This window comes from Aspergillus oryzae, chromosome 6, assembly GCF_000184455.2.
Source record: "Aspergillus oryzae RIB40 DNA, chromosome 6".
Taxonomy (NCBI): Eukaryota; Fungi; Ascomycota; class Eurotiomycetes; order Eurotiales; family Aspergillaceae; genus Aspergillus; species Aspergillus oryzae.
The window spans coordinates 743,805-758,060 of NC_036440.1; the positions used below are offsets into that span (position 1 = coordinate 743,805).

Consider the following 14,256-nt stretch of genomic DNA (forward strand, 5'->3'; position numbering starts at 1 on the left):
TTAGTTCATTGTAGCGGAAAAGTGTCACTAGGGTGATTTACGGGATCCACTGTCTCGGCTGAACGAGCGTGAACTAGTTGAGGAAGCTTCGCCCTCCTCGACCTCCGATGACACACATCGAGAGTCTTTCGGCACATGGCCATTGCAGTGCTTTTTGTTCGCCCGACCTCCTTTCCCATTTACCATCTGGAGATTAGTCTTTTGCTGTAGTCCCCGTCTTCCAGACGGGGGGCTGGGCTCTATTTTATGTTGCGAAACCTCCTCTTCCCTATCAGTAAGTTCACCTTCCTCTCGTTCCAAATCCTCCTTAGAGGCTGATGAGGTCATAAACTGCGGATGATTATTAGTTACAGAGCCCGAATTGGGTTGAATGTCACCCGTCAGAGGGCGGCTAGGAGGTGTATTTATAGGCGCAGTAGAGACTGGCATTGGCGGGTATCTCAACGGCGGCATTTGCATAGGAGGGAAGGGAGGGGGGGGAAATTGCGAATGGGCAAAATTGCCCATGAAAGGGAAAGGAGGTGGCGGCAATGATCCAGCCGGCCCGGGAGCTCCTAGTCCAGGGAGATGAGAATTTGCGGTGAAATTCGCATCATTATAGTCGAGCGGATACCGAGCGCTATCCTGGGACTGTTGATATGCAGACATTTGATTTTGATTGAAGGGAAAATTATGCGGAAGAGAAGGCGGGTGAGAATTTGATGTAGAAGGATTCGATGGCCATGGTTGCGTATAGTTGGAAGGCCTCCCCAAGGAGGACGTTGGGGTCTGGTAAGACATTGTCCAGTAATCAACTGAATAAGTACCTTCAAGTTCAGATGTGAGATTTGCTGGAAGTTGTGAGTAGCAGATTAGTTGTCGCGACTTTCGGCGTCACACATCATCAAGTTGCGATGAGCAGAATTCTTTAAATCAGGAAGGTGGAAGTGAGGTCGCGACCTGACAATATTTAAACAATTCTTTACAGAAAAGACTGTACACAAGGTATAAATGAAACCTTCAAAAGTGAGGCGAGATGAGAAGGAGAGCGAAGCATGCGTCGCAGCTAAAACGACAGAAGACTGCAGGAAGCAAGACGTTAGGGGGAGGTGATCGATGTGCAGCTCCAAATCCAAAGAGAGGTCAAGTTTCGTGCCGTAGATTATCACGTGAGGTGAATATACAGATCGGGATTAGTTTGTGATCGGCATCGGGAGCCTAAGGAACGCAGGATGTAAACAAACATGCGGGCCCAATCGTGCATGGAGCAAGTGGTCAGTGACCTAGTCCTGTCTGTATCCAGGGACCACTTGCGGCTTTGCTGCAGCTTGCTTATTACCTCTTTACCTTAAGGTTCTGTCAACAAGCCAGACTTTCGACTTGTTCTTTGACTGATTTTAATGCTGTGATTCGTGATTTCCTTTAGCTCGCACATTGAGCTTCTTATGGCCTAAACATCTTGTTATACGACTTTGACTAAACACTTGAATGATGACCTATTGAATTAACGACGATATGCTTCCATCACAGTTAAATGGCTCGCCAAAGCGTGCGAACCCGTTCAGCCGTGCATCTCCATCCCCATCACCCTCGCCATCTCCTGCGCCCAGAGCTGCACGTCCAAAGTCAGCGCTTATAACACAATCGAGTAAATTCGAAGAGGCGAGAGGTCACTTCCGAAATTCCTCCTCTCTGGCACAATCCACCCAAGCCCCATTCTCTCGCATCACTAGTCGTCAAAGGTCTAATTCTTTGCGGAATGATGTCACATCAGGGACATTCGCACCGGAGTTCATCAAGTCGGAGGAACTTCAACGTGGAGCAGACCAAATCCGCGGGCTTGAAGGTGATAATGACTTTTCCGGGAATAAATACGTCTGGCTACGTGATCCTGAAAAGGCATTTATACGAGGACTTATACTGGAAGAAAGAGCCAATGGAAAGCTTCTTGTACAGAGTGACGATGGCGAGGTATGAACACTATCATTAGAGTGATGTCGTGGTTGCTTACAGATTATCAGCAACGCGAGGTAGATGCGGATCAAATTGACAAGGTCAACCCGGCGAAATTCGACAAAGCGGACGATATGGCCGAGCTTACTCACCTGAACGAAGGTTCAGTGGTGCATAACCTGCACACTAGATACCAAGCTGATATGATATATGTCAGTATTGTCTATTTCAGGAGTTCCACAGACGAAACAAGCTGACCTTTTGACTCTTAGACCTATTCCGGACTTTTCCTTGTCACAGTAAATCCTTATTGCCCGTTACCGATCTACTCCAACGAATATGTGAAAATGTACAAAGGACGGAGCAGAGAGGAAACTCGACCCCATATTTTCGCAATGGCAGACGAGGCATTTCGAAACCTGGTGGAAGAGGGCGAGAACCAGAGTATTCTTGTAACGTATGTTTCTCAGCCAATTAGGCGAGCCCAGGATCCATGCTGACATGCAAGTGAAGAGGAGAATCTGGAGCTGGCAAGACAGAGAATACCAAAAAAGTTATCCAATACCTTGCAGCAGTCGCAACGTCTGATACACCACATGCTCGCTCGGGGACCAAGCAATTGTCTATTCTGTCTCAACAAATATTACGGGCAAATCCAATACTTGAAGCTTTCGGTAATGCCCAGACAGTGAGAAACAACAATTCTTCCCGCTTCGGCAAATTTATTCGAATCGAATTCACCCGTTCAGGTCAGATCTCTGGCGCATGGATTGACTGGTACCTTTTGGAAAAGTCCCGCGTCGTGAAGCCTAACTCTCAGGAGCGAAACTACCACATCTTTTACCAATTATTGCGGGGTGCAGATCCAGCCTTAAGAGAAAGCTTGCTGCTATCTGGTCTTGGGATTGGTGACTTCGCGTATACAAGAGATGGAAACGACAGCATTATCGGAGTATCAGATGATGAAGAATGGAATGCGTTGCTTGAGGCATTTCATATTATGGATTTCTCAGAAGACGAGCAGATGCATATCCTTCGCACGATCTCGGCCGTTCTTCACCTAGGAAATGTGGCCATTGTCAAGGAGAGCCTGCGTGCTGATCAGGCGGCCTTGGGGCCTGATGCACTGAGAAGCGTGGAAAAGGCCTGTCAGTTGCTGGGAATACCTTCGAAGCCTTTTGTGAAAGGCTTACTTCATCCAAGAGTGAAGGCGGGTCGCGAATGGGTGGAGAAGGTCCAAACGCCAGAACAGGTCCGACTTGCCCTTGATGCTCTTGCAAAGGGAATATACGAACGCTCTTTCGGAAATCTTGTCAATCGTATCAACCAACGGCTAGATCGCAGTGCCACCACTAGCGATGACAGTTATTTTATCGGCGTCCTTGATATAGCAGGGTTCGAGATATTTCAGAACAATAGTTTTGAACAGCTGTGTATCAACTATACCAACGAGAAGCTGCAGCAGTTCTTTAATCACCACATGTTTGTCTTGGAGCAGGAGGAGTATGCGAAGGAGCAGATAGAATGGCAATTCATTGACTTCGGGAAAGATTTGCAGCCGACAATTGATCTGATTGAGCTAACTAACCCAATTGGTATTTTCTCGTGCTTGGACGAGGATTGTGTCATGCCAAAAGCAACTGACAAATCCTTCACGGAAAAGCTACATTCGCTCTGGGACCGCAAGTCTCCCAAGTATCGTGCCTCCCGGTTGAGCCAGGGATTCATCCTCACTCACTATGCCTCTGAGGTAGAGTACGATACCAATGGTTGGCTTGAAAAGAACAAAGACCCACTGAATGACAACGTGACCCGTCTGCTCGCAGCTTCGACAGATAGGCACGTTGCGAACTTGTTTTCGGACTGCGGAGACCCGGATGACGAGGCCGATTACTCTAAGAGCCGGGTTAAAAAGGGACTATTCCGTACAGTTGCTCAGAGGCACAAGGAGCAGTTGTCAAGTTTGATGTCTTCGCTGAACTCGACTCATCCTCATTTCGTTCGATGCATCATTCCCAATCACAAGAAGAGGCCGAAGATGTTCAACGCCCCCCTTGTTCTAGATCAGCTACGATGTAATGGTGTATTGGAGGGAATCAGAATTGCTCGTACGGGGTTCCCCAACCGGCTGTCATTTGCCGAGTTCCGTCAGCGATATGAAGTGCTCTGCCGCAATGTGTCCAAAGGTTACTTGGATGGACAAAGCATTGCTCAAATGATGTTGGACAAATTAGGCCTGGATCCAACCTGGTACCGCGTCGGCCGAACGAAGGTATTCTTCCGGGCCGGTGTGCTAGCTGAGTTAGAAGAGAAACGAGACGAACTTATTCGTTCCATCATGACACGTTTCCAGTCAATGGCTCGAGGTTTCGTGCAGCGTCGTATCTCTAACAAACGCCTGTATCGAGCTGAGGCAACTCGGATCATCCAGCAAAACTTTGGGGTCTATCTCAAACTGAAAGCAAATCCTTGGTGGCGGTTGTTTTCTCGAATGAAACCCCTGCTTGGAGAAACACGGACGGCTAACGAAGTCAAAAAGAGAGATGAAAAAATCCAACAGTTGGAAACAAAAGCCAAGCAGGACCTTGCAGACCGCCAAAAGCTGGACGAAGAAAGGCGCCGCACAGAGATAGAGATCCAAAAGATCCAACAAACTCTGGAGAGCGAAAGAGCTCTAGCTCTGGACAAGGAGGAGATATTCAAGAGACTTCAGATGCGAGAAGTTGAGCTGAGCGAAAAATTAGCTGGTGCGATTGCGGACCAGGAAAGCCTTGAGGACCAATTAGACGAACTGATCGCAGCAAAAAAGAGATGCGATGAGGAGCTCCACACACGAATAACACAACTGGAGCAAGCTGGGGAGATCATACAACGTTTTGAAGCCGAGAAACATGAGATGCAGGCACATCTTGAAGAAATTGACCGTAGATTGTTAGAGGCCGAACAGATTTCTGCCCAGAAAGATGGCAACATCAAAGAACTAGACCAAGAGTTGAAAATGCTACAGAGCCACCTCACCTTGAAAGACCGGAAGGTTCAAGAGTTGGAAGCCAAGCTATTGAAAGTGGATCAGGACCTTGATATTAAGCTAGCTAACACATCCAAAGAGCTGGATCAGTCGAAAAAGCAAGTTAAGGACTTGATCGACGAGAACCGCTCGATCCGCCAGCAGATTTCTGATCTCTCTGTAACTTCTACAGGATATGAGGAGATGCTCAGACGCAAAGAGAGTGAGATGGCTGTTCTGCGAAACGATGTAAGAAGACATGAGGAGGATAAGCAGCAATTAGAAACCGAGAGGACATCTCTTTCGACTCGCCACGACAACATGCAAAAACGTCTACGAGAGCTCCAAGCAGAGACGGACGCTATGAGATCAGAAAAGGCCCATCTAGAGAGAGAGCTCACTGATGTCAAAAAGCTCCTCGACGAAAAGATCTCTGAGGATGCAGAAGCTGTGGAGAGCCGGAAGCTTTTGGAGCAGCAGATCCATGACCTGAAGGAACAGTTGTTCCAGGCACAAGCGGACCTCAGTCGAGAGCGTCAATCAAGAGATGATGTTCAGATGCTTGCGGAGCACAATCTTACTGAGTTACGTGATAAGTACACATCCCTCAATGATTCAAAGATAATCATCGAAAAGGAGATGTACATCCAGCAAGATACACTCCGCCGTGCCACCGAGGCCCGTCTCGCTGCCGAGCAATCGCGGAAAGAGCTTCAGACTGAGCTAATCAAGCTACGAGATCGCTTCACTAGCGTAGAAAATGCTCGTCTGAATGCGGAAGCTGAGATTGAACGAAACATCAAAAACCAGGCCAACGAACGACTGGATAGTGTGCGAAAGGACCTCGACGAGAAGTCGCGTCAGGTAGATGAGATCGAGGCAGAGAGAGAGCGGCTTTCAATCAGGGTGCAGGAGTTAACTAACGCGATCGCTGAATCTGACAACTTCCGCATTCGCCATGACCAACACAAGGAACGACTGGAGCGCGAATTAGTAACTCTTAAGGGCCGACTCACTGCATCGGAAAACGACAACCGGGCGTTGTTAACCAAGATCCAACAAAAGAATCTCGATATTGCTAGATCCAACTCGAAGGCGAGCGAAAACTCACGTCTCCGGGTTACAACTCTCCAAAGAGAGAAAGCAAAACTAGAGGAGGATAGTAAGAAGCTGAGCCGCCAGCTAGGGGATCTTCAAATTACGATTACATCGCTGGAGAAACAGAAAGAAAAACTTTCGTTGAGCTTGGAAGACTTAAATCATGAAGCAAATAGGGAGCGCAAAGCCTGTAGGAATGCTGAGAAGGCAGCATCCACAGCCAACCTTCAGCTTGCTGAAGCCAACAGGAACCTAGAAACGGAGAGACAGCTGCGGACCCAAGCTCAAGCAAACACGCGCAAACTTCAGACTTCTCTTGACACTGCAAATAAAGAGATTGAGGGCCTTCATCGTCAATTGATGCTGCTTCATAAGGCTGTCGACCCTGACTCCGATCGGTCTCCAGAATCCTGGGAGGAAGTACAGCCGGACCTGTCGCAGAAGGTAGACTTGGCTCAGTTGCTAGATACCACGCGGGCTCAGTTGCAAGTGACTGAGGAGAAGTATAACAGAGCAGAAAGCCAACTTGCAGAAATGCGACGTCGACATGGCGATGAGATGAGGGAGCTTGATGCCCGCTACTCTTCGTCCAAGCGTGCGCTCCTGGAAGAGATTGACCAGAACCAGGTTGCTGGAAACCGTACACCAACGCATCTGAGGAAGGATTCTGAAAACGGGATTGCGAAGAAGTACAATACGCCGACGACACCTAACCGAAGGTTTAACTTCAATGAGAATGCCAACGACTCGGCCCGATCTGATCGTACAGTGGACACTGTGGGTTATCAAAAACGGATGGATATGGCGGCCGAACTCGAAGAGCTTCAGAATAAACTTCAGATGAGTGAAATGCAGAACAAACACCTCCAAAGCCAGATTCAGCTCGCAAATCCTCTTGGAGACATGCGGCAAGATGAGAGCCCTTCTGTCAGGAGAATGCAACTCTTAGAGCGCGAAAATGGCCGCTTGCATGATCAGCTTGATGATTCTGCCAAGAAGGTTTCTGCACTTGAGCGAAGCATCCACTTGGGTGACCTCTCCTTGCGGGATGTGCAAGCCAAATCACACGAGGAGCTTTATGACTTGATCAATTCCCAGGAACAATCCAGACGATCATTGCTTAAGGTGCATAACGAAGCTATTGCTGAATTTAGCGACATGAAAGCCCAATTGGAAAAGCTCAAGCGATCGAAAGCTACCCTGGAAGTTGAACTTCGCGATTCGCGGTCTGAGGCCCAAGAGCTGCAGCTCGCTAAAGACCAGGACGCTGCAAGCCGAAACCAGCTTCTCCAAGAGTTCGCCGATTTACAAATACGGCTAGACGCGGAGACATCGAAGTCTGCCGACCTTGCTGCAAGCCAAAGCCTTTATAAAACTCGTGCTGATGAATACTTCAGCAAACTTGAGCAAGCAGAGGTTACCGTTCTTAAGGCTACTCGGGCGGAGCAATTTGCTAAAGCCCAAGCCCAGGAGGCGGAGGACACCTGCGCACGGATAATGTCAGAGCGCAAAGAGATGGACAGCCTTGTGGAAGATTTGCAGAGACAAACACAAGCTTTGGAGGCAAGAATGGAGGATCAGGCAGCAGAGCTAGAAGGTGCACTACAGTCTAAGCAGCGTCTCCAGAATGAGCTTGAGGACTACAGGAATCAACGCGCCATTGATATCGAAGATAAAGAGACTTCAATGGAGCAGACGCGACAAAAATACCAAAGGGAATTTTCTACCCTAAATAATGAACTCGAGATGGAGCGGGAGAAGATTCTCAAGGTTCGCGGCGAAAACTCTCGACTTCGAGAAGAGCTTGAGGATCTCCGCAGTAAATGGGACAATGAGGTACTGAACAGCTCGACATGGGCTAAAGAAAAGTCCCGAATGGAGGTCATGCTCCAGGACGTAACAACCTCTCGCGACGAGGCTGTCAACGCTCACAATGAAGCTCAAAGCCGGGTCGTCACCCTTTTGTCGCAGGTCAGGGACTTGCGTACCTCAGTCGACGACGTGACTGCAGAGCGAGATATGCTGCTCAAGGAGAAGAAAATGTTGGAAGTCCGTTTGACTGAAGCTGGGGAGAGGCTGGAAGAACTTGCCAAAGGAGAAAGTCCATCAATGCGCAACGCGGCCAGTATGAATCGCGAACTCCTTGAGCTCAAATCTAAGCTTGCTCAGCAAGAAGATGTCTCTGCAGCTGCTGTTGGAAAAATGAGGCGAGCGGATGCTCTTGTGACTGAAATACAAAAGGAAATCACTGCAGAAAGAGAAGCCAACGCCCAGCTCTTCAAGGATAAAGCTACTTTGGAGAAACAATTGAAAGAGTCACAGCTGCGCTGCGTGGATCTGGAAACAAAGAGCTATTCTTCGGGCAGTCAGGATGTAAAATTCCTGCATAAGAGGATCAAAGATGTAGGTTCACCATCCTTGTTGCTGTGGAATACTGACCGTATGCTAACGAACTGTGTTTGCAGTTGGAGGCCCATCTTGAGGAGCAGGAGGCTAAACATAGCTCAGAGCAACGCTCTTTACGGAATGTTGACCGTACTGTCAAAGACCTCCAGTCCCAAATTGAGCGAAGGGAGAAAATCAACGCACAACTCACGGATGACGTCAACAAGGCCCGTGATAAGATCGATCGTTTGCTTCGAAACATCGAGGAGCTCCAGCACAATGATACAGATACACAACTGCAGGTGCGTCGGGCTGAGCGCGAGCTTCGAGAAGAAAAGGAAAAGTCATTACGACTAGAGCGCGAGTTACAGGGTTGGAGAGCTCTGCGACTCGAGAGAGGACGCGGCCATGTCACTTTCAGTGACGTTGGAAGCAGAAGGGGTAGCAATGGGTTTTCCTCAAGCGACATACCACAGAGGATGCCCAGCAACACCAAAGGCTTTTTATAAAAATATAATAATCGAGCGGGTTGACCCTGCTGAGCACAGCCGCAACTGAGGAGTCAGGTTTCTAATACTGGACCTGGGCTATGGATAATGACAATGACGAGATGTCTATGCTGCATGGCTACGCGGTGTTATTGTGAAGAACCAGTTGATCTTTTTGCTTTTTTGCGCCCATGTTTTGTCTCATATTTTGTCCTTTTCCTTTGGTGGTATATCTGTTATATGAAGTTTTTTAAATGATACAACGATCTGCATTTAAATTGGTTCAGTTACTAATATATCGAGCAATTCCACAGAAGATTGTTTACACGAACTGGGATCTTGTGTAGCCATCATCCCCTATTAACCTTAAGCCCACATATGGTGAGGAAACACTACTAGAATATGCCTATACTCTCTTGGGCGTCGAAAGATCACATTGCTTCGGATTTCGCAGTTTCTTTGTCTTGAAATCGAATAAAAAGCAACTTGACGTGTTAGACTTTGTCCGTAAGCTCTAAACAACCTCGCGCATACTGATGACTCTGAAAGGATGGAAATATATAAAAAGATGGGTATGAGCATAGGAGACTCACTAGTTAAGATATATCATGACGATTACTCTACAGGCAGCCAACCCATTGGCGTAAGGGTCTCCAAAGTCCTGATATTTTCTGTCGGCATTCCCTAGGTCTCCCTACAAATAATGAACTTGCAGTAAGTTTATTCACCAAAACCCAACATAATTGGCTGATAACTGGTACTTTAGCCGCGCGCCTAAATCACTACCGGCTAGCGCTCGCTTGAACCAAACGTTTCCCGAGCCCACCTAAGCTCGGATCAAGTTACTTTGCCATGACATGAGGGCATATTTCTTCCACCCCCATCTCTTGTCCCCTCCAGATTTGCATTGAGATCGACTCGCGCAGCTATTCACCATGGTAAGTTTTCTATTCCCCCTAACACCAGCAAGCAAGCCCCAGCGTTTCCCAAGATGCGCCCATGTAAAGTTCCACCCACCCGCTAATCAAGCTTTACCCTACAACAGGCGCGAAACAGCGAAAAAGCCCAGTCGATGCTGTTCCGCTTCCGGGCGCAGCAGGCCGCGGATCTCGGAATCATCGACATGGGTCGCACCCGGCGTCCCAAGGCGATCACGTCGGTGGACTCGATCCCCATGTGTGAAAAATGGCGTGGGCAGGTCCTCAAGGAGATTTCGCGCAAGGTGTCCCGCATCCAAGAGCCGAGTTTGAGCGATTATCAGATCCGGGACCTGAACGATGAGATCAACAAGCTGATGCGCGAGAAGTGGATCTGGGAGATGCAGATTCGGAATCTGGGCGGTCCGAATTATATGCGTGGTTCCGGGCGGGTGTATGATGATGAGGGGAGGGAGATTCCCGGTGGTGGGAAGGGTTATCGATATTTTGGACGCGCTAGGGAGTTACCTGGTGTTAAGGAGATGTTTGAGGCTGCGGCTCGACGTGGTCGTAAGCCTGCGGAAGAGGAGGGGGAAGAGAGTCGCGGTCGAGGTGGGGATATCGCGACGAGGAAGGTCGATGCGAACTATTTCGGCTATGGGCTGGATGAAGAGGATGGTACGCTGCTAGCCTATGAGAAGCAGAAGGAGAAGGAGGCTGTTGAGCGTCTGCGTGAAAAGAAGGAAGACGACGTTGAGGACGGATGGGAGCCATTGCCTGGTGACGCTGGTGACGGCGTGGAATGGCGATTGCCGACTCTGGAAGAAGTACAGGAGGAGCTTGTTGACCGTCGGAGGAGAAGGCTGTTGGAGAAGATCACTTGAGATGGATGGTGTGCATGGACTGGTGTACGGGCGTCCTCAACATTTTTTTATGTTCAAGCTTTCTATTTCATACGGCGTCATGGGTGTCATTTCACATTGTGTTTATCATACGCGTATATGCTCCACTTTCGGATCCCTGGCTTTTCTTTTACGCATTTTGAGGAGAAGCAAAAAAGCTCAACTGATGATACCAACAAGATTCATTCTATTGTACAATGGACATACTTATTATTCTATTTACAGTCTCTGTGGCTGTTTCCTTGCCATTCTTTCGGCCTTGCGCGCTTGGGACATGCTGGTGCCCACCGCATCCTTCGTGCCTTCTTGACGATGACGTTCCTCTGCTTGCAGGTCATCCAGGATGAACTTCCCCAAGCCACCTGCGCGCCATTTTTGGATAAAATGCAACGCCGCAAGGTCAGTGTTCGGGATACCACCCTTAGCAAGGAGTCCGGTATGGCGGGCGAAATCGTTTAGAAGAGGCATAATTTCATTTGTTGGCGGGGACCAACGCTCATATACTTGGGTATCATGCAAATTTATATGGTATAACAGATAGTCTGCTAATGTGACGGGTGAGATCACAGAGTCCTTGACGCAACCACAGAGTGCCAGTTTCAGCATATTTTCTGCATCTGGAACATATGGCATGAAGACACCGGGCGTATCTAGCACGTAAACATGAGAGCCGTTCTCTCTCTCGATGATCTTGACGGGAGTTCCGATTTTCCTCGTAATGCCAGGTTGGCCGCCTGTCTGCACAGCCTTGGCTTTGTGAACACCCTGATTTCGCAGATTATTGATTAACGTCGACTTGCCGACGTTTGGCATCCCGACAACCATCACTCGACACCCCACGAGCTTGTCGGGTCCTTCGGCATCATTTCGTAAATGCTTCAATATAGAACTCACATCCGGGCGGGACGAGGAACTAACAAAAAACACGGCGCTATTTTTATCGAAATTTCTAATTCTTTTCTCTGCCTATAAGAAGGAGCGGCGATATAAGTATAACTCTATGTGGAGTAAAGCTGAGCCATTTGGGATTTCAATTTACCTGTTGTTGGGCTGATGACCCCGATTCCGCACCTAGATCCCTCTTTGTATATACTATTAATCGTCTGGTTTTCCCCAAGGCTTCTTCAAACATGGGATTGATAGATGTAACTGGTACTCTATAATCGCGACACTCAACGACGTAGTCAATGGAAGAGAGCATATTCTGCATCTTTTTCAGACCTGCCCGGTGATGGCCCAGGAAATACGACCTTGGAATGGACGTATAACTGGGGAAGGTCTGTCGGGGAATGAACTTGGCTGCCATGCTACAATAGTCTGGTAGATTCTGTTAGCGGTTGGGCGATTTGATTGTGTACAAGCTGTTTTTTCACACATTATTGAGGGTCAATTGCCAAATAGAAACCGTCGAGAGAAACAAGACAGTTTGATATCATTCCCGGCAATATGTCTGGAAGGAACGGGCGGTGAGGGGGGCGGTACTACTTACCTTACCATATTTAGTTCCTGTAACATGATTGGTCACTGAGCTGACTCGAACAGCATGCCTCAGGTATCTATCCGAAGCTAGAGGGGTAGTGCTCCATATTAGGCCAAGGTAACCATCAAATACACTGAATCCACGTAAGATAGGGTGTTCCCTAGTTGTCCGAACAAACTATCCGGAACCATCCAACTGGTCCAAAAAGATGTGGAGTTGACGTCATTCCACGTTTGCGCTCCACACAGATATGGGAAAAAAGTATATCTAAACGTTGATGTCACTCACGTTGTCAAACCTTAACATAGATCTCCTTATCCTTGTAGTGAACTTTAGCATCGTCGAGTTTTAAGACCATCAGCCTCTTCTCGTAATGTCAGATTTTAAGCTAGCCCATCAGGTTGGGCATCTTATCGTTCAACCCGCTGACCTCCAACATAATCCTCCGGAAAGTTATCTCTTCATCCAGGATGGACTTATCGTGGCATGTGGCGTTCTGTACGCTATGTGCTATTTCTTTTGCATGCTCCGAACATACAGAGACAAGACATATCCTGGAGCCAGCTACGGGGGCATACAATACCTGTAAGTCACAAACTATCATAGATGTGAGAGTATGTATCCTAAAGCGATGCCATAGCTGCTTGACCATGGCATATGAGATATACTATGCGTTTACCACAACGTCTACATGGTTCGAGAAGCTGGCTTTTCTGGTTTGGTTCGAATTCGACCTCGGTTTCACAGCAGTCGCTATTCAGCATGCCCACAGTCTGGACCAAAGAAAGCGGCTTTACCGGAATATGATTTGTGGCGTTTTAGCAGGGGTATTGTTCCTCCGGTGGTTGGCCAAGGTTTACCCCGATGAACGAGAGCAGATCACGGCGTACTGGACCGGTATCATTCTGCAATTTCCCATAGGTTGGCTGTGCCTGTATAGCTTGTGGAAGAACCATGATACGAGCGGCCATTCCCTTGAAATGTGGTACGTACCCTTCTTGAACATGGTAACGCAGAGATCTTTGGCTGAAGACCTTAGGGTTACTCGATATCTGGGATGCTTCACGGCATATGGCGTCTTTTTCTGGCGCTATCTAAACGTTCCACAAAACTGGGCGTATGTGGGGTCAACTTGGAGTATTTGCACCATTGTATTGACTCTCATTCCGGAAACCCTTTACCCATTTGTCTATGTTTGGGTCTTTAACACAAGAAAGGCTAAGCCGGAGTGAAGGTCTGCTATACTTTGATGTTATTCGTGTTATTATATGAGTGAAATGTAGCATCAGATTAAAGGGTATATAGCTCTGACTTCAAACAGATAATCCGTTTCATGGTATCTGTATATAGAATGGTTCGGTGTAGCCTCAGTGCAAGTTTCGACTCGTATCTAGAGTCAATATCGTGATGCTTTTCTCTACCCAACTCCCAGAATGACACATACCTGACTCAACAACTTACCAGAACCTTTAGTATGCGGGTTAGCCATCTATAACAAGCCCAAAAAGCAGCTTTGGCGAGCAGGTAGGACTGATGAGTCTGGCTTGTCTGAGGTCTTCACTTGGTATACTCTTTATTTTGTTCTTTTTGCGTGGTAGGTGTGACAGCTACAAGGCATAAATTTATGCACATATAGTACGGACGCTTTTCCAGTAATATGAGAAGAGTATAAGTACTGCTCGGGAAAAGTTCGTTGCCTAGGCTGAAGTTACTGAGACCACTCGGAAAGCGTTTTTTTAACGGGTTCAGGAAAATACCTCGGCTCATTCTTTACCCCAACTGGACATCAATCCCTGCTAGCCCCTCTTGTTACCACTGGACACTAAAGGGGTAGGGCTAATTCCTCCGGACCTAGGAATACAATATTGATCCCCAGTTACTCGTTTCAAATCATTATCTGAGAGTCTGTTACGGAGTTGATCTCGGAGATATTCACATCACTAATCATGATATCTACTGCGATGATCCACTTCGCCGCAATGCCCCACTTTTTAACAGAGCACATAAGATCACATAAACATAATTCACTGCAAAGGAAGAAGGCTCA

General features: G+C 47.8%; 3 protein-coding genes across 3 annotated transcripts; 2 read left to right on the forward strand and 1 right to left on the reverse strand.

Moving 5' to 3' along the window:
• Positions 1–1,494: 1,494 nt before the first annotated feature.
• AO090020000430 (type II myosin) lies at positions 1,495–8,931 on the forward strand (the record flags this gene model as incomplete). The annotated part of the gene is made up of 5 exons (XM_001824699.1): positions 1,495–1,950; positions 2,001–2,144; positions 2,205–2,389; positions 2,446–8,440; positions 8,503–8,931. 5 exons carry the CDS (start codon positions 1,495–1,497, stop codon positions 8,929–8,931), a joined length of 7,209 nt encoding a protein of 2,402 aa, XP_001824751.1.
• Positions 8,932–9,845: 914 nt separating this feature from the next.
• AO090020000429 (pre-mRNA-splicing factor ISY1) lies at positions 9,846–10,711 on the forward strand (the record flags this gene model as incomplete). Its single annotated transcript, XM_001824698.3, has 2 exons — positions 9,846–9,848; positions 9,956–10,711. 2 exons carry the CDS (start codon positions 9,846–9,848, stop codon positions 10,709–10,711), a joined length of 759 nt encoding a protein of 252 aa, XP_001824750.1.
• A 237-nt stretch (positions 10,712–10,948) lies between these two features.
• On the reverse strand, positions 10,949–13,180 carry AO090020000428 (putative GTPase MTG1; the record flags this gene model as incomplete). The annotated part of the gene is made up of 3 exons (XM_023238004.1): positions 10,949–11,695; positions 11,769–12,056; positions 13,100–13,180. The coding sequence occupies 3 exons, from the start codon at positions 13,178–13,180 to the stop codon at positions 10,949–10,951; spliced, it is 1,116 nt and encodes a 371-aa protein (XP_023092836.1).
• Between the last annotated feature and the right edge of the window lie 1,076 nt (positions 13,181–14,256).